This window comes from Armigeres subalbatus, chromosome 3 (genome assembly GCF_024139115.2).
Source record: "Armigeres subalbatus isolate Guangzhou_Male chromosome 3, GZ_Asu_2, whole genome shotgun sequence".
Taxonomy (NCBI): Eukaryota; Metazoa; Arthropoda; class Insecta; order Diptera; family Culicidae; genus Armigeres; species Armigeres subalbatus.
In genome coordinates, this window is record NC_085141.1 from 170,668,009 (window position 1) to 170,696,003 (window position 27,995).

At 39.8% G+C, this 27,995-nt stretch overlaps 2 protein-coding genes and 3 long non-coding RNA genes across 6 annotated transcripts; 1 reads left to right on the forward strand and 4 right to left on the reverse strand.

The window, feature by feature from the left end:
* Positions 1–567: 567 nt before the first annotated feature.
* On the reverse strand, positions 568–5,372 carry LOC134219266 (uncharacterized). The gene is made up of 7 exons (XR_009981523.1): positions 4,894–5,372; positions 4,598–4,691; positions 4,264–4,541; positions 3,840–4,206; positions 1,149–1,898; positions 979–1,076; positions 568–865 (listed from the first exon to the last, which is right to left on the reverse strand). It is a non-coding gene; the product is annotated as an uncharacterized LOC134219266 (long non-coding RNA).
* Positions 5,373–9,663: 4,291 nt separating this feature from the next.
* Positions 9,664–13,333, reverse strand: LOC134220597 (uncharacterized). The gene is made up of 5 exons (XR_009981974.1): positions 12,895–13,333; positions 12,627–12,823; positions 12,302–12,565; positions 11,775–12,236; positions 9,664–10,001 (listed from the first exon to the last, which is right to left on the reverse strand). It is a non-coding gene; the product is annotated as an uncharacterized LOC134220597 (long non-coding RNA).
* A 5,100-nt stretch (positions 13,334–18,433) lies between these two features.
* LOC134222132 (uncharacterized) lies at positions 18,434–21,588 on the reverse strand. Its single transcript, XM_062701275.1, has 6 exons — positions 21,507–21,588; positions 19,643–20,949; positions 19,284–19,409; positions 19,093–19,227; positions 18,800–19,029; positions 18,434–18,518 (listed from the first exon to the last, which is right to left on the reverse strand). The coding sequence occupies exons 1-6, from the start codon at positions 21,520–21,522 to the stop codon at positions 18,434–18,436; spliced, it is 1,899 nt and encodes a 632-aa protein (XP_062557259.1). The 5' UTR covers positions 21,523–21,588.
* A 562-nt stretch (positions 21,589–22,150) lies between these two features.
* Positions 22,151–23,520, reverse strand: LOC134220661 (uncharacterized). Its single transcript, XR_009981996.1, has 3 exons — positions 23,027–23,520; positions 22,716–22,964; positions 22,151–22,193 (listed from the first exon to the last, which is right to left on the reverse strand). It is a non-coding gene; the product is annotated as an uncharacterized LOC134220661 (long non-coding RNA).
* Positions 23,521–24,633: 1,113 nt separating this feature from the next.
* LOC134226253 (serine/threonine-protein phosphatase 4 catalytic subunit) lies at positions 24,634–27,888 on the forward strand. 2 transcript variants are annotated; one of them, XM_062706907.1, is made up of 4 exons: positions 24,634–24,957; positions 25,020–25,352; positions 25,842–26,485; positions 26,571–27,888. In XM_062706907.1, the coding sequence occupies exons 2-4, from the start codon at positions 25,203–25,205 to the stop codon at positions 26,698–26,700; spliced, it is 924 nt and encodes a 307-aa protein (XP_062562891.1). In that variant the 5' UTR covers positions 24,634–24,957; positions 25,020–25,202; the 3' UTR covers positions 26,701–27,888. The 2 variants fall into 2 exon arrangements, with proteins under 2 accessions (XP_062562891.1, XP_062562890.1); XM_062706906.1 differs by having other exon boundaries at positions 24,634–24,864.
* Positions 27,889–27,995: the final 107 nt, after the last annotated feature.

Genomic DNA, 27,995 nt, shown 5'->3' on the forward strand with positions numbered 1-27,995 from the left:
TATTACAAATTACAATTACTATATCGATGTTGAGGTACAACAGTGGTTGCCCGAATAAAAAGGAATCATACTACTATTTTTCTAGCTATCGTTTTTTGAGTATAAAAAATCATAGTTGAATTTTTTATGGAATCATTTGAAATATTGTACGTTAATTATGCGATGAATGATATTTACGATAGCCTATATAATATTTTGATTTTGGATGATACATTGAATGGGTTGTTAAGTATCGTTACCATTCAAAAACATCAACTTTTGCTTATGTTTTTGAAGAGCAATTTTACCACGAATCATTAGTTTATCTTCACTTTTTGTTTCTAGCGATTATTACGATTATGATTATATTCACGAAAGACTTTAAATGGTATGATTTTTTCAACGATTCAGCCGTTAATCCAAATTAAGAGCTGTGCAATTATCTTTTAATATTATGATTATTGTATTACAATATGTATAATATTATTTCACACATTATTGTACGGGGAATATTCATTTGAAGGGTTTCGATTTTTGAAATAGGCCAAATTTTTTTTCTTTATAATATAGCTCTTTAACTTGATATGATTTCAATTTATTTTATTATAAATAATTTATTTTTCATCTTTTTAAATAATTAATAAATGTTGTGTTATTTACGAGACGAGCCAGCCACGGAGTGCAAGTCTCGTAAATAAAGAATGTAAAAATGTTCTGTTGTTGCGATTTGGACGCGCTGCATTTCCGGAGATAACATAAATGGCAACTGACATCGCCCCAATGAAGTTGAAAGCTGATTGAAAGGTCTATGGCGATTGGTCGTGCCAGACCAAGTGCCAGACTCATTGTGTCCGAGACTTGGTGTATCCATCACACTCTCGAAATCCTGAAACGATGTGTCGCAAAATCATTAGGTAATTAGATCGGTCGATCGGTATCATTATTTTAAGCGTCGAACACTGCATATATTAAAAAATATTTATAATAGAATATTCTTACCTTCGCATGCAAATCCTTGCAGCTCCGCCGAATCCCTCAGCGCAGTGGCGGAACACCGTTTTAGAATTTCCGATTGAAGCGGAAGGAAACGAATGTTTCTAGGAACAAACAAAAAATGGAAGAAACAATTAAATTTACTTCTTTATTGTATATAATAATTTCTCACTTACATGCATTTCAACACCGACTTTGGGAAAACTTTTTAATGGTCGTTGGTCAAATCGGCCCGAAAAAAACTGCCGTTGGCAGAAATGTCTTTATTACACTGAAAATGAAATTTACCTAATTTCTGCCATCGTGTGTGAATAGCAACCCAAATCATATCATGAATGATTTTGTTCTCTACATATTATGTTTCATTTCCTATTCTAGTAATCATTATTGCAACATGTATAATCCGTCAATAATTTTATATGGTCAAGTAATTAAAAGTGTAATGGAAAACTTATAATACTAATTGTTCAGCGTACGATTTATTTCTATGCGGGTGGTAGAACAACAGGATCACTCCAAATAGCGAAAATAATTCTGTGAAAATTTAAAACTTTTGCTTTTTGCTTTCCAAAGTAATACTCGGAGCAATATTTTTACATTAAGGTGATTATAGAATGAAGCCCGTGGTGAATTTTAAATTCACCACACGTTTATCTACATACATTTACAAAACCCCAAATCTGGCGTAATAGTTGTCGTACAGTGCCGAAACTCAAATTATGATTGTTCAGCATAACTAAGCAAACGATCTACCATTATTTCAGCCCCATACGCGTTATGGTTCTTTCATCTCGTGCTCTTGAAAAAAAATATTGGAAAAGCACGTGGTTTACAAAATGGCCGATTTCTGGCTTCAATCTATAATCACCTTAATATATCCCACTACGTCGGTTTTGGTATACATCGGTCGTGGCAGAATCTTATATCTGAAATATAGAAAGAAAATCTTTGATTAATTCATCTAGTCGTATTAGTACATTTCCGGAGTACAGAAGCGTATAAGAAAACTCAACCATTTCACCATTTTAGTTTACTTAATATCCGAGTTAATATCCGTATAATGATCTGATTTAAAAGCATATTTTGTTCTAGAGCCTCTCATGTAATATATAAAATGACTTCGAGAATAAATGTAGAAAGATATCAGTACTGTCGTCATAATAATACGTATTTGTCAAGTTTTCCTGAGATGGATATCCGTATATAGTTAGTCCGAGAATTATTCTGCAAAATGTCTGAATGAACTTGGCAAATATGTGCCATTAAAGGACCAAGCGTGTACTACGGACTTGAAATTAAGATATTAAGTTTCGAGGACACTATCAAAATAGCGCACTGGTTGAACATCATGCACTATGTATACTCCATGAGTGATCCAGTTTACAATCAATTGATATGAAGTAGGGGAAAGTGGGGCAAGATGGCCGCCCTAAGCGGTAACCCTTGTAAAATAGTTACACTCCTTCAAATTCTGCTGATTTGTCCATAAAACACCTTTATGATGACCCGTCTTTGACATAAGTATCAATAAACACTGATTAATAAAGTTTTAGTATCTTATAAACTGGTTTTAAAAAAGGTGTTTTTATGATGCCTATATTTACCATATGGGGCAATATGACCACCCCCTTGGGGCAAGACGAGCATGAACCAAAAATTATATCAAAAGTGTGCTAAATTTATTTAGAATAGGGGACACATTTCTTGCACTTCTATGGATTATTGGATTATATGTACACACTTAAAATATTTTACCGAACTCGGTTAAATTTCAACCGAGTTTTTGTCTGCTGGACGCTCGGTTCTCTGCTCGGTTCAATAAAGAGGAACCGAGCGCTCGTTAACTATTCTGTCAAGATCAAGCTGTCAAATTTACCGAAAATACTCGGTTTACTTTATCAAGGATAACCGATGTTCGGTTAAATAATGTTACCGAGAGCTGTCATGTGAACCGAACTTACTGTAAAACTGTATACAAATGATGCTTCGTTTAAAAATGTCGTATTTCATATTGATTTCTTGACAACTGGCACTACGACAATATCAGAATTTGCCTAAAACTAATTTCCTGCTGTTAAAACCATATCCTTTGTTTTAAATCATCTCTGATTCACGCAGAAACTATTTTGATCATTTTTTAAATGCATTTAAGGGTTGGGCTACTCTTAATCCTGGGGATGACCTTGTTCCTATACAGTTGGCAATACCGCCCCAGGCCGACGTATATCCAAAGATTTATATCCTATCAAACCTAATTACTGTGAATCTCCTCAAATTATTATTGTATATATGCTATAGTTATATAAAAGCTTCGGTAAATATCAATTTGACCTGAAAAATGAGTAATTTAGGCTTTAATTGTTAAATTATGTAACTAGAAAATTATAAGAAAATTCGAATTTCAACTAAACCATCTTCAAATCAATATTACAAGAACAAGTGAAGTTGTCAAAGTGCATTTTTCAGTTGTATAGTCCTTTTACATGATTGTGAACCATCCCTTGTAATAATAATGTGAATATAATGCTCACTCAAGGCATAATTAACGTTGGCTGTCTTGCCCCATATGGCCATCTTACCCCACTTTCCACTACGTAACTAAAACTAGTGGACTTGTCACAATTTGATTTAATACTGCAATACTTTGGCTGATGATCGTTTGGTAGAAACTACAAAAATAATCATGTGGATTTGGGACCATTTTGTCATTCAAATACTGCATTATTTCGAAAGATCTTATTTCTAAAATAATTTCTGAAAGCGCTTTGCATGCTTGTCACAAGTAGCCTTGTAGAAGCGACTATTAACCTTCTGAAGTGAAGCTTTTTAAGTGATTCCCAATGTTTTTCTAAAGACTATATACATACCCGTTAAACATTCGGCTGCTAAAACCATTGATGCACCACTGTGGGGAATTGTTGTTTGCCACCTCCATCTCCTCATCAGCGGAGCTCATATTATTTTTAATACTATTATTATTATTGTTGTGGCCTCCCGGAATTTCAAGTTCTGCAAAATAGTTTGCACTTCATTATCCGTGGGAGATTCGGCGCAAATGGATGTGTTGCCTATCGCCTGGTACACAATTGTTCAGTGCCATTTGCACCTTATTGCCTTCTTTGCGAGATTGATACTTGTAGAGTGTAATTAATACGTTATACGATTCAGGTAAAGATGAAAGTATTGCAACAGACTATACTGCATGCACAGCGTACAGATAGTTGGTCCATCGATCTGCAATAATATGAATGTCAATAATGCAAACAGTATTACCTCTACCACCACCATTACCTCTAGCGGACTAATTGTTGCAGACGTTGGTTCCATCCGTTGGATCCAAAAAAAAAATCACCGGCAAACCACCCTGATGGAGGGCCATGAGGAGTTTTGCCACCACCAGTGCCGCTGCCAAAACCACATAAGTCGAAAGCTTCTCGAAGTAATTTTTTTATGACAACTTTGCTAACAACTTCGAATTCTCTGCCGAAACAATATAGATGCAGTCGTAAGGTACGAGTAATATTTCCTGGTGTGATGTACGGATTTTTTTCGATTTTCATTTGGGTTCTCTAAAATAATATAACGAATAATTAATTTCAATTTGTTTACCAAATAGCATACGAACCATTCACGGGTTTCCAGGCCAATTTTTACTTGCCGTATCAGTAGAGGAATTTAGCCATCCGTCTCCAATTCTTTCATGACCGGTGGACCAAGTGCTATAAAAATGATTGGGAATTATTGTTTGCATTGTTTAGATTATCGCTGTCGTCGCTGTCCGGAACATCTTTTGCTGGCTGGGATAGGGAGGATGAGAAAAGATCCATACGATTTGACAGTTCTGTACGGACAGCAGAACTAAGGGACCCGAAGCAACAATCTTTATCTTGTAACTAAAATATCTTTTTCGGGAATACTCACTTATCTCCTTTTAACCACTTCCGTTTGATCCAGTAGTAGAAAGTATGGTTTCGTTGTTCCAGGTGCACAAGAGAAATCAGTTGGTGTCAACTTCCACATTCAGGCGAGATTGTTGACTGGTAGCACCGGTACCGGTATCGCCGCCGGCCACCAGGGCCATAGTCATGTGGACCATTATGTTCTTCCCTTATGCCAGTTCCGACAAGCTATTTTGGAAAGTGGTTAGATTATTCGGTTCACGATGGAAGTTATAGGCCAGTTGGTTGATCTTGGAAGTGTTTCCAGTTTGTGCTAGTGTTGTTGTTTCACGTAGAAATTGTTTGTTGAGTGACGATTTGGTTCTGATTTAATTGCTCCATCTAAATTCTGCGGGTGGGTTCCAATTTTTAAGCAATGACTGGAATCATTAGCAACAATGCCGGTATTTTGATCTGCTGCCACTACTTCTCGGATGATAGCATTGCTACAGAAGAGATCTTACATCTGTGAATAAATACGGAAAACATTACTGACACGTGAAACAATTATTGACTTGAGTCTATCTATACTGGTTTTACTTAGTGGTGCACTTTGCCGTGAATTAGACCACCGGCTCCACCTGTAAATTGGTTCTTAGGTTCTTAGGATTACCGTACTTTACTTGCCTTTCTATGTGACTACATGTCCAAGTTTCCACATGATTTCCGCTGTATAATTTTGACATCGTCGCTTTTTCAGTCGAGGTTTCTATCTATCCATATCTTCTCTGTATCGCACCGGAAGTTGACTCAGATACAGATACAGGACACCGGTTATCAATAAACGGAAACTAAACAAGATTGCTGATTTGCCACATGAAAATCACGGATGAAAATTGAATCAATCGAGCACAAATGAACAACAAAAAGACAGTTGGGTTTGAAGGAAGAAAATGAACTCGACCAAAAATACTAATTAGTTTCATAAGGACTTTTATGTTTTCACACAATATTCACCAATGAATTTCATAAGGCACATTATGAAATATATACTTAAACATATCGATTTCGTAAGAAACTTATGGATCCTATTTCTAATGAACTCATGTGGTTTCATAAGGCAAGAATTATGAAAATCCTTATTTTATTTCCAGCAGTGTAAGTAACATTTTTTCATGAATTAATTCGAATACTGCAATCAATAGCTTTCATTTTGTTCTGTTGATTGCGCTATTCAAATTAATTCATGAAAAAAATGTTACTTAGGTCCTTTTGAAAAGTTAAGTGAGAATTCTCATGATTTCTCTCTCCTTCCCGCATAATAGAAAAACAATGTGGAATATTTTATTGAAATAGTTTTATTGAAAAAATCGATATCCTCGAATGCTTATAATATGTGCTCAGTGGCGTAGCCAGAAAATTGGTCTGGGGGGGTTTTCTTAACATTTTTTTTTCGAAAAAAAAAAATCTTCCGAGAATGTTGTCTCTGGGGGGGGGGGGGGTTACGCCCAAAACCACCCCCGTGTCTACGCCACTGATGTGCCTAATAGTCTACCCACACTAAAAAACAATTAGTTTAAATTCAATATAATCGATAGAAGAAAACTTAAAAAAGCTATCAGCATGGGGTGCACAGCAAAAACAGTTGTTGAATATTACATTCGAAACAGATGCACATAGGCTATTCCATCAGTGCTGTGATATTACACTCTTTCGATGTACTCGAAGGCTTGCTGTGTAATACACAGAAGCAGTGTAATTTATTTCGACGTAATACAATAAACGACGTAATCCGAGCAATGTAAAATAATGTGATGTAAAATAGTGCCTGGAAATCTGAATTGAGTGTTTATAGAAATTTTCTTTCATAAATAGAATTATCCTTAAATTTGTATCTTATCATCAATTTTATTATAAATGTATATTTTGATTTTTTTTGTCTATATCATATCTGTCCAGCAGGGCAGCAGGGACTATGTCCAAGGGCTTGACGATCCCTCCCAAGGCCATCTGCGAGTTGTGGGGCTTGCCTAGGATGTGGTGGGGTTTGACAGTGGGCCCTGTTAAACCTCTATAAAAAGCTGCATGTATCCGCAAGTAGGCCCCACCAAAGCGACCGTGTGCCGCTCAAAGCGCACAAGCCCAAGTCCTGGTGTTAGGTGGGACGCTAAACAGCCCTGACACGACGGCCCTCCGACGAGACAGGAGGTTTGCAGGCCCAATAAGCCGCCTAGAAAACCAATCATTACGAACAATATAAGAGATAATGCGACTCGATATAATCGGCAAAGACCTAGGCGACGAATACAGGATCACGATTGGAAGCTTGGAACATGGAATTGCAAGTCGCTAGGTTTCGCAGGTTGCGACAGGATGATCTACGATGAATTACATCCCCGCAACTTCGACGTCGTGGCGCTGCAGGAGATTTGCTGGACAGGACAGAAAGTGTGGAAAAGCGGGCATCGAGCGGCTACCTTCTACCAAAGCTGTGGCACCACCAACGAGCTGGGAACCGGCTTCATAGTGCTGGGTAAGATGCGCCAACGCGTGATTGGGTGGCAGCCAATCAACGCAAGGATGTGCAAGCTGAGGATTAAAGGCCGTTTCTTCAACTATAGCATCATCAACGTGCACTGCCCACACGAAGGGAGACCCGACGACGAGAAAGAAGCGTTCTACGCACAGATGGAGCAGACATACGATGGATGCCCACTGCGGGACGTTAAAATTGTCATCGGTGACATGAACGCACAGGTAGGAAGGGAGGAAATGTATAGACCGGTCATCGGACCGGATAGTCTGCACACCGTATCGAATGACAACGGCCAACGATGCATAAACTTCGCAGCCTCCCGTGGAATGGTAGTCCGAAGCACCTTCTTTCCCCGCAAAAATATCCACAAAGCCACATGGAAATCACCTAACCAAGAAACGGAAAACCAAATCGACCACGTTCTAATCGACGGTAAATTCTTCTCCGACATCACGAACGTCCGCACTTACCGCAGTGCGAATATTGAATCCGACCACTACCTCGTTGCAGTATGCCTGCGCTCAAAACTATCGACGGTGTACAACACGCGTCGAAGTCGGACGCCGCGGCTTAATATCGGGCGGCTACGAGACGGTAGACTAGCCCAAGAATACGCACAGCAGCTGGAAGTGGCACTCCCAACGGAAGAGCAGCTAGGCGCAGCGTCTCTTGAAGATGGCTGGAGAGATATTCGATCCGCCATTGGTAGCACCGCAACCGCTGCACTTGGCACGGTGCCCCCGGATCAGAGAAACGACTGGTATGACGGCGAATGTGAGCAGTTAGTGGAAGAGAAGAATGCAGCATGGGCGAGATTGCTGCAACACCGCACGAGGGCGAACGAGGCACGATATAAACAGCCGCGGAACAGACAAAACTCGATTTTCCGGAGGAAAAAGCGCCAGCAGGAAGATCGAGACCGTAAAGAAACGGAGCAACTGTACCGCGCTAATAACACACGAAAGTTCTATGAGAAGTTAAACCGTTCACGTAAGGGCCACGTGCCACAGCCTGATATGTGTAAGGACATAAACGGGAACCTTCTTACGAACGAGCGTGAGGTGATCCAAAGGTGGCGGCAGCACTACGAAGAACACCTGAATGGCGATGTGGCAGACGAAGATGGCGGTATGGTGATGGACCTGGGAGAACGCGCGCAGGACATAATCTTCCCGGCTCCGGATCTCCAGGAAATCCAGGAGGAGATTGGCCGGTTGAAGAACAACAAAGCCCCTGGGGTTGACCAACTACCAGGAGAGCTATTTAAACACGGTGGTGAGGCACTGGCTAGAGCGCTGCACTGGGTCATTACCAAGATTTGGGAGGAGGAAGTTTTGCCGCAGGAGTGGATGGAAGGTGTCGTGTGTCCCATCTACAAAAAGGCGATAAGCTGGATTGTAGCAACTACCGCGCAATCACAATGCTGAACGCCATCTACAAGGTACTCTCCCAAATTTTATGCCGTCGACTAACACCAACTGCAAGGGAGTTCGTGGGCAGGACCAGGCGGGTTTTATGGGCGAACGCTCCACCACGGACCAGGTGTTCGCCATTCGCCAAGTACTGCAGAAATGCCGCGAATACAACGTGCGCACACATCATCTATTCATCGACTTCAAAGCCGCATATGATACAATCGATCGGGACCAGCTGTGGCAGCTAATGCACGAACACGGTTTTCCGGATAAACTGATACGGTTGATCAAGGCGACCATGGATCGGGTGATGTGCGTAGTTCTAGTTTCAGGGGCATTCTGGAGTCCCTTCGAAACCCGCAGAGGGTTACGGCAAGGTGATGGTCTTTCGTGTTTGCTATTCAACATCGCTGGGGAAGGTGTAATACGAAGAGCAGGGATTAACACGAGTGGTACAATTTTCAATAAGTCCGTCCAGCTATTTGGTTTCGCCGACGACATAGATATTATGGCACGTAACTTTGAGAAGATGGAGGAAGCCTACATCAGACTGAAGAGGGAAGCTAAGCGGATCGGACTAGTCATCAACACGTCGAAGACGAAGTACATGATAGGAAGAGGTTCAAGAGAAGACAATGTGAGCCACCCACCGCGAGTTTGCATCGGTGGTGACGAAATCGAGGTGGTAGAAGAATTTGTGTACTTGGGCTCACTGGTGACTGGAGTAACCCGGTGAAAATGGTTCTCGACAACGATCCGACGGGCACAAGAAGGCGAGGTGCGCAGCGGGCAAGGTGGATCGATCAGGTGGAAGATGACTTGCGGACCCTCCGTAGACTGCGTGGTTGGCGACGTGTAGCAATGGACCGAGCCGAATGGAGGAGACTCTTATATACCGCACAGGCCACTTCGGCCTCAGTCTGAATAAATAAATAATAATAATATCTGTCCATATTTATATAAACATTAAAAACGCTTATTATTAAATTGACGGTAACGATTTTATCACACCAACGCAACCACGGTTCCATTCTGCTACAGCAGCATATAGATATTTGGAAGTTTTTGGGATTGGTGACAGTCAGGATATACGGACGCGCCAATTCATCGTCAATTGTCCTGCGACGCTGGGTAAATCGCATAGCATGTCAGAAACATTGCGCGGCAGTTGCTGGTAGCCTCGGTATGGGCATCGCAAACCTACAAGAAAGAATAGTTGATTACAGTTAAACTGGATTTGGATTTTAGGATTCCGGAGGGAACCTTTTGATAATTTCGAAGAGAATTCCGGGGAGAACCTCCAGGATTCTATAAGGAATAGTTTCGAAATTCCAGTGGAATTCTTTTAGGATGCCGGAGGAAATGCATTTAGGATGCCGGATGGAATTCGTTTAGAATTCCGGAATGAATCCTTTTAGGATGCTGAAAAGAATCCTGTTGGAGCTTCGAATGGAATCCTTCTGATTGTTCAAAATGAATACTTTTGTGATTTCAAAAGAAATGCTACTGAAATTTCAAAGGAAATGATTCTGAGATTCCAAAGGGGTTACTTTTCAAGAATTCATCCAGTTATCTTCAGTTATCCAGTTATGCTTCAGTTATTCCTCCAAGCACACTTTCAATTTTTTTACCTAGAAATTTGTTTGGGATTACCTTCAAGAATTCACCTGGAATTATTCCAGGAATACCTACCTTGAAGAATTCCTTCTGGAATTCCTCCAGGTTTTTTTCCGAGATTTCCTCAATGAACTCATTCGAAAAGCTCTCCAGGAATTACTTCAGGAGTTCCTCCTGGAATTCAATTAGTATTCCGGGATTAGCATTCGGGATTCCGACGGGAATCATTTCGGGATTCCGACGGGAATCCTTTCGGGATTCCGACGGGAATCCTTTCGGGATTCCGACGGGAATCATTTCGGGATTCCGACGATAATCCTTTCGGGATTCCGACGGGAATCCTTTCGGGATTCCGACGGGAATCTTTTCGGGATTCCGACGGGAATCCTTTCGGGATTCCGACGGGAATCCTTTCGAGATTCCGACGGGAGATTCCTACAGGAAAAGGATTCGCGTCGGAATCCCGAAATGATTTGCGTTAGAATCCTTAAAGGATTTTCTTCGGATTTTTCGGAATTTCGATAATGGTTCCGACGGAAAACCTTAAAACACTCCAACGGAAAGCCATGAGGGATTCAGACGGAAATCTTTGAGGGAGTTCGACGAAAATCCTTGAGGGATTCCGACGAGAACCTTTAGGGGTTCCAACGGGAATCCTTTAGGGGTTCCAATGTAAATCCTTTAGGGATTCCAACGGGATTTCGATAATGGATTCGAGCGGAATCTCCAATGGATACCAGTTGTAATTTCCAAATAATTCCCGTTGGATTCGAAAGTTTTTTTTTAAATATTTTTTTATAAGAGTTATTTAAAGAGTTTATCACTATCGGATTCGAAAGGATTCCCATAGGAATTACCAAAGGATTCTCATTCCCAAAGAATCCCAGTCGGAGTTCTCGAAGGATTCCGGTCAGTAACACCAAAGAATTCCGGTCGGAATACTCAAAGAATTTCTATCAGAATTTTCAAAAGATTTTCATCGAAATCTCAAAAAGATTACAATTTGAATCCTCAAAAAAATGGAGCGCAAAAGACTGGTTAGGAATCCCTAATGAATCAATAAAGGTTTTGATTGTATATCCCTAGTCAGTTAAAATTCCCATGGTCAATTCAATTAGATTACAATTCCAGAACGATAATATTTTGAATTATACAGAGCGTTCTGATGATTAGGAAGATTTTATTAGGTTATAAGATTTGCATCAGAATGTCAGAATTTTATTCGGATATCACAACTATTTTGGAATAATCTGCGAGAAATAAAAATTCCTCTGCAAATAAAATTCCTCATAGATTAACGATTACCGTAATCGAATATGTGAGAAACTCTTTTGCAAAGCGGAAGAAACTACTTACGTTTTGTTCCGTGCACAATCTGTTGGTGGTTTAATACATGGCAGATACATGCTCCTGCTTCCAAGCTATTCGATGAATATTGAGCAGCGGACGGCTGTTCCGGTTGCACTGGTAATTCGTCTTTTTTGCTTGTATGAAGTCGTCACTCTCAGTTTCATCTGCTTTTGGAGTTCACCAATTCATGACGTAACGGAGCTGGGTTCTTCATCTTGGTTGGTCACCTCGCAAATTGGTCCACTCGGGTGAATCGTCGTTACTACAGACGAAACTGTATCCTTAGCTCTAAAAGCTGATGAAAGATCGTTAAGCTCTTCGGACCTGGATGCAAGCGAACCTCAGTCCAGTCGCATACAGCTCAACACCTGGGCCGGATGCACTTCCTCGAGATTCACGATTGCCTCGATGTCCCTTTACCTATGTGGTACATGGCAATGCGGGAAAGTAGTTTCTTACACTGAGCCGCTGTAGGTTAATAATTTATAAACTGTAATTAATATAATAAGATTATAAGGCAAATGAAAACCTACCATGCGTAAGCTTTTCTAATCCGGTAATCGCCAAACGATCCAACTCCTCTTCCCCTGTTGTCGAATTGATCAAATTGTGCCAGAAAACATTCAGTCGCTTGAATTCGAAGTACGCCCGAAGCTCGTACACATCAGAAGGTTTGATATACTAATTTTCGCCATAGTCTACGAAGAATAAATCTAGCGCTTTTTCACCCGGTTGGAACTTATTTGGTGGCGATCATTTCAGCTCGATACCATTGAAGTTTACGATACCGCATCGTCCTATAACAGAAGATTTCATTTGAAGCCCTTCTATAAATAACATCGATTGAAATAAGTTTACCCAGAATTTTCCCACATGCGCTTTGTGGGACCAGCCGGTTTGCGTAAACTGTCGAGAAGCTTCCTGCATGAACAGGTCTTCAGCTGCTCAAATGCCTGTCTCTGTTCCTCGTAGAGTCGTAGCTTGTGATATCCTGGATGTAGCGCAATATGAATCCTTTGCGACCGACTACCAGTTTGTTTGTGCTATAGCTGAATCTACGAAAAAAAAAAACGAAAAGAATTTAAATTGAAAAATGAACTCAAAAATACAAATTATAAAAACTTACGTTTCTTTCGAAAAATAATAACAAAATTGAATATGGCGCACTAGAGGCCTGAATAAGAGAAACGCGGATAAAAAATATGACTCTGCCAACACTGCATTCAATCTTCTTCATCAAAGAACAACACATGAAAAGAAAGAAATGGTTTATGTAGATAAAATCTCACAATCCGCTATTTTATGTGTCCACATTACATAACAATTGAATCCAATAAATAATGGAATTTCATTTCATAATCTATTAATGACTTGCATATATTATTGCAAACTAATGTAAAATACATTCAATTTTGTTTGTTGATAAATGGCATAAAATCGAATTTGGCCATTTTCAGTATTTGAGCCAACATTTTGGCTGCTTGACAGGTCTCCTGCTCGATTGGCTGCTATTTTTTGACGGTTCGATTGGCGGCACATGGCTATCCGCGTTTCTCTTATTCAGGCCTCTATGGCGCACCATCGCCAGTCGGATAAAAACTGATGTGATGTGCAATGCAAACATCTGGTCAGTGTTGCCAAGATTTAATATTGTATAGCAGATGATTATAATATTACACACGAAGATATGTTGTTTTACACTTCAGGTTTAGAACAACCTGATTGCACCTGAATCGGTGTAATATTCATTGAATTGGCATACAAATATTACACAAATACAATGTAATGCGAAAAGGTACTTCCGAAAATGTGTAAATTCCAGTCGATGTAAATTTACATCTGAAGTAGTACACATTCACATTTGATTTTTGTCATTACATCGAGTTTTTTATGCGTCGCTGAATTTACATCAACGTACATTACAATAATTTTTGCTGTGTGGTATTGCAACGTAAATGAGTCTCACCATTATAATTAATTCCAGTCAGTTTTAAAGCGACAAAGTAACATCATTTATGCATAATCTTTTCAAGTAAAAAAATTATACCTAATGTTTTATTAAGTTCAAAACATTTTCGAAAATATTTTATGGACGTTGCTCGTCTTTCCCCGAGGTGGTGTCGAGTTTCGCCCCATACAGTAAATAAACGCATCGAAAAAACATATTTTTCAAAACCAATTAATAATATCCTTAAACTGTAATAATCAATATGTTTCATGCTTATATTATAGGCAAGACACAATATAGAGATGACTAAAGAGACAAATCTGCAGGATGCGGAGGATTTATATTATTCCACAAGAACCAAAGTGTAGGGTGGTGATTGTGCCCCACTTTTCCCTAATTGAGGAAATGCTAATAGAATACTTGAAGTTGAATAGCAGCCATAGAAAAAAAAAAGAAACATTACATACCACATTTAGTTAGCGGTTTCAATCTATGATGTGAAAGAAGCTCGAACCCAATTGTGAAGGACTCGAACCCGAATCTTCCAATTCCCGGGCTAGCTACTTTGGTCTTTGGCTCGTAGTTCAGCAGCTCTAACGCTAATTCGAAAACATATTTCCCGCATCGTTTAAACCGTTGTTCGAATCCAGTTGTCTATAGATATGCGGCACCTTCGTCAAGGAATATGTTATTTCTCAAGGTCAGTATTGCGCATAAATCCCAAAATTTTATTCCCACCTTTGGGTTTCCGCGCCGAGCACTCAGCGCCAGACTCGGTGACAAGGAGATGGTTGTCAAGTTGGTACCCCTGATTATTGACAACTGATGTCGATTAGTTGTGTGAGTGTGCCGATGTCAAAAAATAGAGCTTTTATCTGAAAATTTGATTGTCAAATGCATTTTTTTACAGTACATATTATAGATGTATGAGTGAATAAAATGTGTAAATGCTCTATCGCGGAAGCAGTCGCTGAAGACAAGTGTCAATGATTTCAGTGACGAAACGAAAAGTTTCAATGCAAAAAGCAATAACATTTCAAAGTTCCTTATTGTGCAGTCGAGGATGTAGTTCCCAATACTTCCTTTTGTAGAATGAAGATGCAACATTTACGACCACCTACCGGCAAGTGTTATTTCGGTTTATGTCGTAGATATCCAACATATAGTCTCTGTCGTATTTCACTTCAATAAATTTGGTTCAGCGGATTTATTTTCCACGTCTTCTATTCACTGCAATCGCTCATAGAATGGATCACATTTCAGCTTCTCATTATTATTTTTTTTTTTCGTCCCGGCAGTTCTTCCGGTCGGAACTGCGTTTCATCTTTGCGTTTGATCGTAATGTTTTGGAACGCTATAACGCTGTGTAACTGTTGGTGTAACGCTTTACCTCGTATGCGTCTAAAATAACATTTGCACTGAGGAAATTATTTTCCAAAATGATACTCAATTTTGATTTCTTTTATTTACAAAATTTTAAGCATTAAAATTCAACTAATTTGTTTTATTTCAAATATACGTGTAGTAAGATCAACGTAAATTAAATTCTTGCTAATATCGCCTCACATCCTACAACTTGTATTTTTGTTTATTAGACAAGTCTTGTTTTCAACAAGTTTATGCTGTTTATGTTGGTTGTCATATTCGTTTGCGTTTAGACCTTTCTACTTAACGGCTTGCTTAACGGCAATAACTTATACGCATCAGTGTTTATCTTATCAAATATAAAACATATAAGCATAGCAAGCTGTTCCATTTGGAAAGGTCTATTGCTCAGTCAGTGCAATATTTTTTTCAACCCGCTACTAGTTACTACATCCTTTCTCCTCTCTACTCTCAAATGAATAATCGATTCGTTTGTTTTGTTTTTTTTTTTATATATTTATTATTTATTTATCATTTTAGGGGTGAAATCAATAGACGTTAAGTGTGCTGATACATTAGGGATAGAATTTCCATGGCTGTTTCGAAAAGAAGGGCAGTGATTTGAACATCGAGAAAACCATTCGAACTTCTTAATGAAAAACATGATACACGAATTGGTCAAACCGCAAAGGTCGTTGAATCATTGCTCGGTTGCGTAGCGATCGGCACTGTTCATTAGAAGATCGAAGTTTCTCAGGCGATCTTGAAGTTCCAGATGATGAAGGACTGTCGTTCGAAGAACTTGGAAAATTCGGATGTTGGAGCGAACTTCCATCCTCATCTTTAGTCGGGCAACCTTTTGATGTTTCCTGTTCACTGGCCAAGTCAGTTACTTGATGGTATGGTGGCGCAATTTTGATGTCCTGGATGTTTCTTGTATATTGAACACCTGTTGAGCTCATAATTACTACTTTGGCTCCATCTCTGGAAACTACTCTGTATCGTTCATTGGAAAAGGTAGGATCGATTTTACTTTTCTTCTTCTGTGCTAGCAAAACAACGTCTCCCGTGACGATGTTCGACTCCCTGGCACCACGTACAGTATCAGCATACTTCTTGCTGGCAAGTTTATACTCCGCATCTCTTTCACGAATATCGATAATATCGGTAGTTTTGCGGTTGTCCATGTTCCACAAACCCGGAAATATTCCCCTATATTTCCAACCAGTCATCAATTCAAACGGTGTCACATTGAGTCTTGAATGAGGAATGATCGTGTTGTGGCGATGAACATAATCCTGTAAGGCTGTGCGCCAATTTGTATTCTCGAGTTTTGAGGCCGCTAGTGCTTTAATGATCCCTTGATTTTGTCTCTCGACCGCACCGTTTGACTGTGGGCTGAGAGGGATTGCTTTGCGAACCGACACGCCTTTTTCTTCCCAAAAACTTTTGAACGCCAGGCTTTGAAAGGGAGGCCCATTATCGCTTTGGATTACTGAAGGTAATCCCCACGTCTGGAACACTTTGCATAGAGCTGAATTAGTATTTTCTGCATCCATCGCTTTCATTTCGATAACTGCTAGATACCGCGAGAAAGTATCAATGGCAATTAAAAATTCGCCGGTACCAAACTGGGAAACTGTGAGAAAATCAATTTGAATGATTTCCCATGGACCTTCGGGTAGTACTCTAGGTTTTAGTGGCAATGGAGGATTCCGTCTCGACAGTAGTGTACATATTTCACAGTTTTTGACAAACATTGTAATCTCTTTGGACATTTTTGGCCACCAGAAAAATTTTCGCATTATGCGTTTTGTCGCCATTTCGCCCACGTGACCACTATGGGCCGATGTTATGGCCTTCAAGCGCAAAGTTTTCGGAAGCACAATAAGTTCATTTTTAAAAACTAGAGCCCCATGACAAAATAGGAACTTACGTTGTGCTTCAAATGACCTTAATTCTTGAGGCCATTCTTCGGAAATTATCGCTTCACGAACTGATCCCATCTCAACATCGTCTTCGGATATGACTTCGATATCGGCCCATGTTATATCCATGCGCTCTGTATCTAAGGCGTATAGGAAATGCTTGTCGTCATCAGAGTCAAATGGTTCTGCTGTTTGTGTCTTGGATACTAGACGAGAAAGCACATCTGCCACGTTTTCATCCCCTGGCACACGTTTGATTACATAATCGTATGGTTGTAACCGGAGTGCCCAGCTTTCGGCGCGTGATACTGCTCTTTTTCCCAATCGATGGTTTACATTGAATATAAACTGGTTCGCCTCTGCATCCGTCCAGACTGTGAAAGATCTTGCAAGTAAATAGCATCTGAATCTTTCTACACCCCATACCACAGCCAAGGCTTCCTTCTGTGTCTGGGGGTACCGTTGCTCGGAAGCAGAAAGAACTTTTGATGCGCAAGCTATAATCCGTGGTTTGTCCGTTTCGTCAAACTGAGCGAGCACCGCTCCAAGTCCGAATGGTGAGGCATCTACAAACAGTTCAATGCGGTGTTTTGGATTATAGTATCCCAGCGTCTTAATCGAACTCAACGCATGCATCTTCAAGTATTCAAACTCAGCTTCTTCCTCTGCAGTCCAGTAGAAAACGTCTGAATTGGCAAGTGTACGAAGACGTTCCGTTTTGGTAGCCCTATGAATGATGAATTTGTCGACGTAAGTAATAAGCCCCAAAAAACTCTTCACTTCAGCGCAATTCATAGGCTTTCTGAACTCCTTGATGGCAGTAACTTTTCCATCTTCAACTTGCCATCCCTGTGGTGTTAGGATGAAACCAATGAATTTAACTTCTTGGCTGCCAAAGACGCACTTATCGTCATTTAGTTTCACATTATGATTCGACAGCCTGGCGCGCACTTCAGCCAAATTTTTGTCGTGTTCCTCTTTTGTAAACCCGAATATCAAAACGTCGTCTAAGTAGTTCACACATCCCTCGCAGTCTCCAAGTACTTTTCTCTGAAGTGCTTCTTGGAACAAATCAAGCGTTGCACAGTCCGAATGGCAATCGGACATAACGGAACATACCGAACTCGGTAAAGAAATTGGTCAGGTGTCTTGACTCCTCGACTAGTTCGATATGAAAAAAAGCGTTCGATAAATCTATCGTCGAAAACCATGTAGCACCTTCCAGTTTAGCGAGGATTGAATCCAGTGTCGGCATAGCAAAGGGAGTACGATGAATGTATTGGTTAGGTCCTCTAAGGTCAATGACTAATCTAAAATCGTCTTTCCCTTTTGGCACTACCAACATCGAGGAACAAAACGATGTGTCCATGCCGTCAACTACCGGTTCAATAATGTTTGCTGCAACTAAACCCTGTAGACGATTCTCAACCAAACTTTTTATAGCCAATGGAATATTCAAAAACACATTCCGGCACGGTGGTTTCGACTGATCGTAGTATATCTTCACAGCTGGAATGTTGAATTTCGGAAATATTTCATTCGTCGAAATAGCTGCAATCTCTCCAGCGAAACGAGTATCTGACGATGTGACCAATGCTTCAGCGAAATGATCAATTGGTACCTTCAAACCAAGCATCAAGACGCTGTATCGGCAAGATGTAGGCCTGCTCAGAAGTGCTCGAACTTCTTTAACAACGTAGAACTTTTCTAACAAAACAGGCCTGTTTTCCGAAATGTATAAATAAGCATGAAAAGTAGCCACCACTGTAATCTCCCCGGATGTGGCATACGCTTTTAGTGAGCGATCGGTCGTATAACTCACGTTGTACAGCTCGCTACTGTACCGTGCATCCGACATAATCTGGTTAAAGGCATTCAATGTAAAAGTATTAACCTGAGCACCTGAATCTATTAGGAATGGCCATCTGAGTCCAGCCACGATAGCCATTATAACTCCATCGCCGAATTCTTCTAGCTCACCGTTATTCGTATCTGGCGGGTCCGGAATTGATTTGTGAACCTGTATTTAATATTAAGTACTCTTTTATCTACTCATCAATCCTGATAATATAACTATACTTACAACATTCTCGGTAGTAGAAACGTGATGAATATTTATCATGTTATTCTTGGACTCTGGTTGGCCAACGAGGTTAATACTTTTATTTTCGAGACCGGAAGTTAATTCGCACTTAGCGATGGTTTGTAGACTCTTGGCCTAAAAATTATATTTAATAAGTGTCAATCATACAGACAAATATATATGACACTTACTAGATACTCTGATTCGTCAATCATTTTAGCTTCTGGTTCAAGTCGATCGAGTTGTAGACTACATTTTCGGGTTTTCTCTTCAATCGTAGGTAACTTAACGGTATTAACCAAATCTGATTTTATTTCCTGTACCAATATAACACATTACAAAATTAATAACAAATTATATAATAAATCGTTTGTTAAACAAATCTCAAACAAGTTTGTTGATGAATACTATCAATACAAGAGAATTAATTAAGTTAACTTAAATGATATGGCTCTGATAATAATCTATTGCATATTCGTTTATTGTTTGTTAAGAATAGCAATCTTATGAGTATTATATCAAAACATTAATTAGCAATATTCTCACTTACCACCTCGTTGCAAGCTTCCGGTGCCACTTCATGCTGTTCTTGCATTTCGATTGCAGCAATCTTATTCGGTGGTTTATCTACAGATCCTCCGCCTGCTCGTTTGCCTGAATTAAAACAAACTCGCTGGATATGGCCACTTTGGCCACATCTGTTGCATATCTTATCTCTCACCCTACAGTCGTTCGGGGAGTGATAAACTCCACCGCAGCGCCAACAGTTTCCATCTGATGAGCTAGGTTGTGAAGCACCGCCTCTGCCAAAGCGAGAATGCTGACGTCGTCCCCTGTTTATTTGGTTCTGTGTGTATCCACCTCTGTACGCTTGTCTTGATTGAAAAGGTGCGCCTCGATAACTTCCACTCATATATCCGCCTCCGCGTGTTGGGTAGCTCTGTTGGTGAGCGATATCCCAATTGGAGAAGGATCGAACGGGTGCAACCATTGCTTGTTCAACATTTCCATATCTTCGCATGACATACTCTTCGTTGAGTCGAATACTCTCGATTTCACGCACTTTATCCACCAAGTCGATGAATGTGCCCTTGCGGCTCAGCATTTTGAGTGCCGTGGTGCGAACGTCCCTGTTTCTGGCGTGTTCTGCCACTGTAGCGATAATCTGTTCAAATTCCTTTTCGCCTTCGAATTCGCAAAGCCGAGCAGTTGAGCCAACACGTGTAAGAAAATTCAGATCCGTTTCATCCGGTTTCTGAATCATCATGGCCAACTTACGTCGCATTAGCATCACGTCTGATCCGGAGCCGAAGTAACTTTGCAATCGCTGCATTGCGTTCGAAAACGGTCTCTTGACTGGATCTGGGGAACTGTCGTGTGATTTCGTGTTTCTGAATATTTCGAGTAGTTGAGGCCCTGCTTTAACTTTGAACACCGTGAATTTTGTCACCTCATCTTCTATTCCGGCTAATTTCAAGGAATCGATCAGCAAATCCTTCCACTGGTCGTACGTAAAACGGTGAATTCCGTCGTCATCCGTCGCTTTACATTCCGGGACGTTGATAGATGCGACCGAAAGCTGATTCATCGATGACAAGAATCTTGATTCCTCGAAACTGGGCCCAGCTACTTGTCTCGTGCTGCTAAGGCCATTCTCTGCGTTGAAATCGATTTCAGGATCCTCAACTTCACCCGATCCTTTTGCTTTATTCTGCTTACTTGCTTGAAGCTCTGCAATTTCTCTCTGACTCCGATTCAATGCTTCCATTAACTCCAAGTTCCTTGACTTCTCATTCGCAAGTTCACGAGCCAAGTTTTTAGATTTCTTTTTCTGCTCCCGCGTTCCAGACGGTTTGTCTAAAATTTAGGAAAAAAATTGTTTACCGTTTGCTACTTTCCATTTTTTTTTCTTGGTCAATGTTTCTAAATTTTGAATAGCAAAGTAAATAGCTACCCCGATACATCTTATACTAAGACTAAGAGTTTGCTAAGTTTTATTCTGCCATCTTGATGTAAATATGATTCTAATTCCAAATTGCAAAGAACTTTATCTCATTGTTTTTTTTTTTAAGTTCCTTCTTTTTTTTCGTGCAGGAACCCACTCGTGCTGCATTTTTTTTAAATATTTTTTTTACAATCGTGCAGGAACCCACTCGTGCTGCAGATATAGTGAACGCACACTTTTTTTTTATAATTGTTACTATCGTGCAGGAACCCACTCGTGCTGCAGATATAGTAAACGTGCTCTATTTTTTTTTTTTTGCCTTTTTTTCTACGCATGCAGGAACCCACTCGTACTGCATGTCTCTGATTAACAGTCTTTTAAGTTCAATTGCATTTATGCAGGAACCCACTCGTGCTGCATTTTGCAAATAAAAAACTTCTTTGTCATCTGATGTTAAATATATACTCACCTACCGACGTCGCCATGTCGTATTTCACTTCAATAAATTTGGTTCAGCGGATTTATTTTCCACGTCTTCTATTCACTGCAATCGCTCATAGAATGAATCACATTTCAGCTTCTCAGTTCGGCAGTTCTTCCGGTCGGAACTGCGTTTCATCTTTGCGTTTGATCGTAATGTTTTGGAACGCTATAACGCTGTGTAACTGTTGGTGTAACGCTTTACCTCGTATGCGTCTAAAATAACATTTGCACTGAGGAAATTATTTTCCAAAATGATACTCAATTTTGATTTCTTTTATTTACAAAATTTTAAGCATTAAAATTCAACTAATTTGTTTTATTTCAAATATACGTGTAGTAAGATCAACGTAAATTAAATTCTTGCTAATATCGCCTCACATCCTACAACTTGTATTTTTGTTTATTAGACAAGTCTTGTTTTCAACAAGTTTATGCTGTTTATGTTGGTTGTCATATTCGTTTGCGTTTAGACCTTTCTACTTAACGGCTTGCTTAACGGCAATAACTTATACGCATCAGTGTTTATCTTATCAAATATAAAACATATAAGCATAGCAAGCTGTTCCATTTGGAAAGGTCTATTGCTCAGTCAGTGCAATATTTTTTCAACCCGCTACTAGTTACTACAGTCTCGTCCGTAGAATACGCTCTTGAAAAGTGGTATTAGACGGTTCTGAAAAACAAAATGATTTGAAAAAACATTGATTAATCGTCAAATTAGCGGTACCAAACCATTTGAAAATTAATAATAAATATTGTCTATCCGGATTAAATTTATTACGCTTTTTATACCGAAGTTGGATTTTTCTCCAGATACAGGCAACTTTCCCAACTTCGGAAGTAGTTCGATGGATTCCCCTAAAGATGCGCTAAACAACGCATCAATTAGTTTGACAGATAAAACTTCGGAAGAAAGTTCGGTTCGGAAGTCCGGACTTCCGAATTCTAAGTTGGTGCTACGCCGACAATATAGTATTGTAGATCCAGTTGAAAACCGAACTGAGCTCTCGCGACAATCGCATTCTCTCCCATTTCCGAATGTAGCGACTGCATCGCGAGTGGTGCGCATGATAGCGCACGGCTATGGCATAGATGCGCACTACTCGCGATGCAGTTGCGACATCCGGAAATGGGAGAAAATGCGATTGTCGCGGGAGCTCATTTCGGTTTTCAACTGGATCTACAATAATGATACCTTGATTGCGGCTTGATCCCCTTAGACGGCCGTATGGACAGTATTAGACCCTGTCACCAGATGGCACTTCTTATTATGTGGTTAAACCTAAAACTCCATATAGTCGATGTCTATAAACCAATTCCCTGGTTTAGCGGTTTGGAAAGCAGCAGCATTTCTTCATACAAGTTTGATATTCGTCGGTGACATGTTGCTGTACTTTGCAAACAGCCAGTTGACGAACGATTTCCGTCATGCAAGGTTACGAGCCTGGCCAAAAGAAAAACAAACCTACTAGGAACATCCTAAAAAATGAATCAATTTACTCTTACCCTTCTTGGTTTCCGCTGTGAAGTGGCACTGAAATCCAAATCAATTTCTTGTTCAACATATTTTAATTCCGGTTCGTGTTCCGCTTTTTTCCATCGGCAATGATTTGGTACTGCTTCGTGTTCTTTATGCCTATCGATGGATCTGCATGTTCTACATGGTGTAGCTGGCCTCCTTCATCGATCGAGTTGGTTATCTCCAGGGATATATTTTTGTAAGCTTGTGCAGTCGTGGGTAACCCGCTGCTGCTTTAAGATTGTAGTTGCTTCGTTTCTGAAAAAGTGGGAATACGCTGGAATCGTATCGACGGTTCCACATTCCGTTGTTCAAACGCGACGGCGATGATGACGAGATAAAACCGACGGCGACGTAACCGAGACCGAACTGACGGTGCACCGGGTTCCAATCAACTTACAAATCCCACTGAAAGCACGCCACTCAAGCAAGTTTTCTTTAATCAAAAATGAAATTATTCATCATGGTCAACATGACTGAACAAAACACCAAAAAAGAAACATCACTTCAGAGAAGCAAAACAAACGAACAAACTGTCAAAACGTCGAGAGGGGTAAGTCAAAGGTTTCGTAAATTGAATGTAACGGAATGTAATTCGTCACCCACGAGGGGTATTTTTCTCAAAATAAAGAAGAAGACATGGTACCCGAATTTTCAATGCTTTTGTACCGGACATTGCGGTCTATGTATTGGTCTATGATTTAATCACTGAAATATTGTATTAAAAGGGGTTTCCAATTATGGATTTTCAAGAATTCAAACATAATTATTTAATCATTTACGGAGATGGCAGAAATTTGCCATGTGCAGAGCTGTCAGTGTTTTTGGTAAACAATATTTAAACTGTCAACAATAAAATTGATTAATACAAGCAAAGCTTAAGTTTAAATAAATATCAGTTTAAATTGTATACACGTAAAAAAATGTAATGTTACATATTATTAAGATTTCTAATACTTTTTTGCCGAAGCAGGCGCTTAATGATATGTATAAGAAAAAACTTATACATCGCATTAGTCACATACATTCCGAAACTTATACTTTTCATTAACTTATTAATGTTATTAGCTTTTTTACATGGGATCATTCATTAGGTGGCATAATGAAGAGTATAAGTATTTTCGAATGGTTTTTTGCCATAACATATAAGGTTATTTTTTTACGTGTACTATGTCTCGTATTAGGGCCCATTCACAAATTACATAACGCTTTAGGGGGTGGGAGGGTACCTATCAGAGCGTTACGGCCCATATAAATTTCAGAACCTTTTCATACAAAAAACGTTACGAGGGGGTGGGTGGGGGTTGAAAATGGTCAATTTTTGCGTTATGTAATTTGTGAATGAACCCTTAGTCAAATAAATGTAAAAAATGTATAAATTGTAATCTAGCAACGTTTTTCTTTATTTCTGAGTGTATACAACCTAAAATTTTTTGAGTGTACAAACGACCCAGCGTCTGAGCGTCTGAGTTGTTTCAGGTTAGCGCGAGGTTAGCGTGCGGTTACGCAGTTTATTGTTGACCAACGATATTTTTTTCGTTCTTTATAGTTGGCAACGAAATATTTTGTAAGTTTAACTCAAACAAAATTTACAGTGTACCCGAGACGGCGGCTGATGCTTCTTCACGTCGTCTTTTGTCGATCGTCGAATATTCGCGGCAGACTTTTAGTGCTTGGGTAGAGATTTTTGTGCGAAAATAATTGCAAAGTTTGTTGTAAATCCATTTATTTGTACGCTCAATTAATCGCGATCTTCCCAAGTGCTAGAAGATAGTGATTATTTCTCCAAGTAGCACAGTTTCAGACCGGAAAAACTGCGTTAAAGGTGAGAAACGATGACTCCATTCAAGGCTCCACTTCCTAGAAGATGGTGTTTTATGACTGCTAAAAAGTGTATCATGGTAGAAGGCATTTAAACGTATTCCAGAAATTCTGTTATCCTTTTTGGTCTGTTCTTGACCTCGTGCTTCTTCTTTGCAGTTTTGTGCATTTCAAGTCAAATAAAAAGGAACCTCTCACCAACCTTTACACGCACACAAATACAGACAACCATCGACGGAATCAGTGCAAGGAATAAGGCAAGAAACCACACTCGGCGGACGCTTTAGGTGTGACGGAACAGAGTCCCTCGCGGTTGACGGGTTCGGCATCAGCGGAATAAGAATGCCAGATTACAGCGATTTGGATCGTCAGATAGAACAACTGAAGCGCTGCGAAATCATCAAAGAAAATGAGGTGAAAGCCCTCTGTGCGAAGGCTCGAGAAATTTTGGTTGAGGAAGGGAACGTACAACGGGTGGATTCTCCGGTCACGGTGAGTTGGCTAGTAGTTTTTACTGTAGTATGTATCGGAATTCTTTTGTTTATAAGGAAACCTTTGTTAAGTTAAGGTTTTCAGATTGAAAAAATGATTCAATTGGGCAGTATTTCATATTTCAGTCCCGACATTTTTTACTCATCTACTTTACCTCCTTTATTTTTTGCAAACTAGTTGTTATAAATAGTTTATTTCATAGTTGTTTGAAAATACTTTCCAAAAACTAATGTAGGTGAGTGAAAACTGAGGTCAGGGCAATTTATGGGTGTCTTACACTAGATCTTTGCTTTCCTTGAATAACCTTTGATTCAAATAACGATAGTCAATTCGATTGATGTATCGAACAGTTGATGGATATACATAATATAACAGTCTTCTGGTTTTTTATACGATATTTCATAACTACGTTTTCAAGTTTTTTCTGTTCTTATGGTGATTTTTTTTATTATGAGATTAATTTTCATTAACGTTTTCTCGTTGTTTAAGGTTTGCGGCGACATACACGGCCAATTTTATGATCTGAAAGAACTGTTCAAAGTTGGAGGCGATGTACCGGAAACGAACTATCTGTTCATGGGCGATTTCGTGGATCGCGGGTATTACAGCGTGGAAACGTTTTTACTGCTGCTGGCTCTAAAGGTGCGTTATCCGGACCGCATCACGCTGATTCGTGGCAACCACGAATCACGTCAAATCACACAAGTTTACGGCTTTTACGACGAATGTCTCCGGAAGTATGGCTCGGTAACGGTTTGGCGTTACTGTACGGAAATCTTCGACTACTTGTCGCTTTCGGCGATAATCGATGGGAAAATCTTCTGCGTGCATGGCGGCTTATCGCCTTCGATTCAGTATTTAGACCAGATCCGTTCTATCGATCGGAAACAGGAAGTACCGCATGACGGTCCCATGTGCGATTTGTTGTGGAGTGACCCGGAAGATACGCATGGCTGGGGAGTCTCGCCTCGAGGAGCCGGTTATTTGTTCGGGTCGGACGTTGTGTCGCAGTTCAATGCAGCGAATGATATCGACATGATCTGCAGAGCACATCAGCTAGTTATGGAAGGCTACAAGTGGCACTTTAATGAAACGGTTTTGACTGTTTGGTCTGCACCTAACTACTGTTACCGGTAAGTCCAAATGCAGACATTTTTTTTTCACGTTGCATTTTATCATATTCTAAAATTTATTTTGGAACATTGTATCCTCTTTTAGATGCGGTAACGTTGCAGCGATTTTGGAATTAAACGAAAACCTACAGCGCGACTTTACGATTTTCGAAGCGGCTCCGCAAGAGAGCCGTGGAATACCGTCGAAGAAACCACAGGCTGACTATTTCTTATAAAAGCGGACAAAAGCCTAACGGAGTACGAACAGCCAGCACCACCATCATAACGGTGGTCGACGATAACGTATTTTGAACGAACATGGGGTTCCCTTCCCGGCCGCTACATACTTAATGAGGAACACGAATTTCACATGCCCCCCACCATCTCTTCCACTCGGCGCGCCCAACAATTGTTCTTTTATGTTCATTCTTCCGATAGTCTGGATTCTGTTCCTGTTCGACATCCTTTTCCTACTACCAGGTATGTAATGAGTAGAATTTTATTATTTTATGCTGCATTGTTCGAATCAATCCGCTTTCTATTAGTTTTACTACCGCTATCAGCTTTTTATAAATTATCATTTGTAGAATATATCGAAGATAAGTATACCTGACTGTAATAGAAAAAAGATTATTGTGTGTTATTATTAAAGATACTCAAATCTTATCTCTGATCAAGATGATGTGCTTTGTGTTAAGACAAATCAAGGATTGAGTTTATTTTTTTGTTAGCTTCATATTATTCCATAACTGTATGCAATGGCGAAATACGATACAAAGGGCGTTTGTAATTTCCGAAGCAGTTTGTATATCGAAGACTACATTGCAAGGCAAGCAAGAACAGAAGAAACTTCGCGTAATTTTTCTAGAAAATATCAGGAAAATACTAACAACTACCCAATACTGATGACAGCTAGTATTTAACACAGCTAGTAGAACTGAAAAGTATTTTACTGAAAGCATGAGAGATATGAAAAAACCCGATCAATGGTTAAATCGGATGAGTTTCTCACAATTAAAACACACGCAAACACACCCATGAAAATCAATCAGTTTCCGATGTGCCTGTTGAACAACATTTCGAAGAAACATCGGATTGTGGGACGACAACAATAAACAATATACCGAACGCGACGGTAGCAACTTGTATTACGCGGTTCTGTTGCGACACATGAGAAAACATTTACAATTACACGACACAACACATACATACATTTACACATGAATGGGCGAGTACGTAGCATAAGACATAATTATCTAGTAGGGTACCTAACGTAACAATTAATGTTTCCTTTAAGCAAACATCAGTAATTGAAGGAGATCGACATGAAAGCGCATTAAAATCAAGAACATACAACATCTTCTAATAAAATAGTTTATAACATAAAGTGATACAACAAATAATAATCTTGTAAGACAATTAAATCTGCCGTTGCGTGTTGACTGTGTGGTGGTGTATCACAAATAATGTCCAATAATATCGCGCAGGCTTGTGATTAAGATATTGGGTTCGAGCCTGAATGCTTCGATGA

Bases quoted from the DNA above. Each gene is read 5' to 3' on its own strand.
- LOC134226253 (XM_062706907.1), top strand. From the start codon at position 25,203: ATGCCAGATTACAGCGATTTGGATCGTCAGATAGAACAACTGAAGCGC. The intron at 25,353-25,841 runs GTGAGTTGGCTA...TCGTTGTTTAAG, and splicing joins GGGTGGATTCTCCGGTCACG to GTTTGCGGCGACATACACGG. The intron at 26,486-26,570 runs GTAAGTCCAAAT...ATCCTCTTTTAG, and splicing joins GCACCTAACTACTGTTACCG to ATGCGGTAACGTTGCAGCGA.
- LOC134222132 (XM_062701275.1), bottom strand. The intron at 19,410-19,642 runs GTAAGTGAGAAT...ATATTGGTACAG, and splicing joins CGGAAGCTTGCAACGAGGTG to GAAATAAAATCAGATTTGGT. The intron at 19,030-19,092 runs GTAAGTATAGTT...TATTAAATACAG, and splicing joins TTTCTACTACCGAGAATGTT to GTTCACAAATCAATTCCGGA.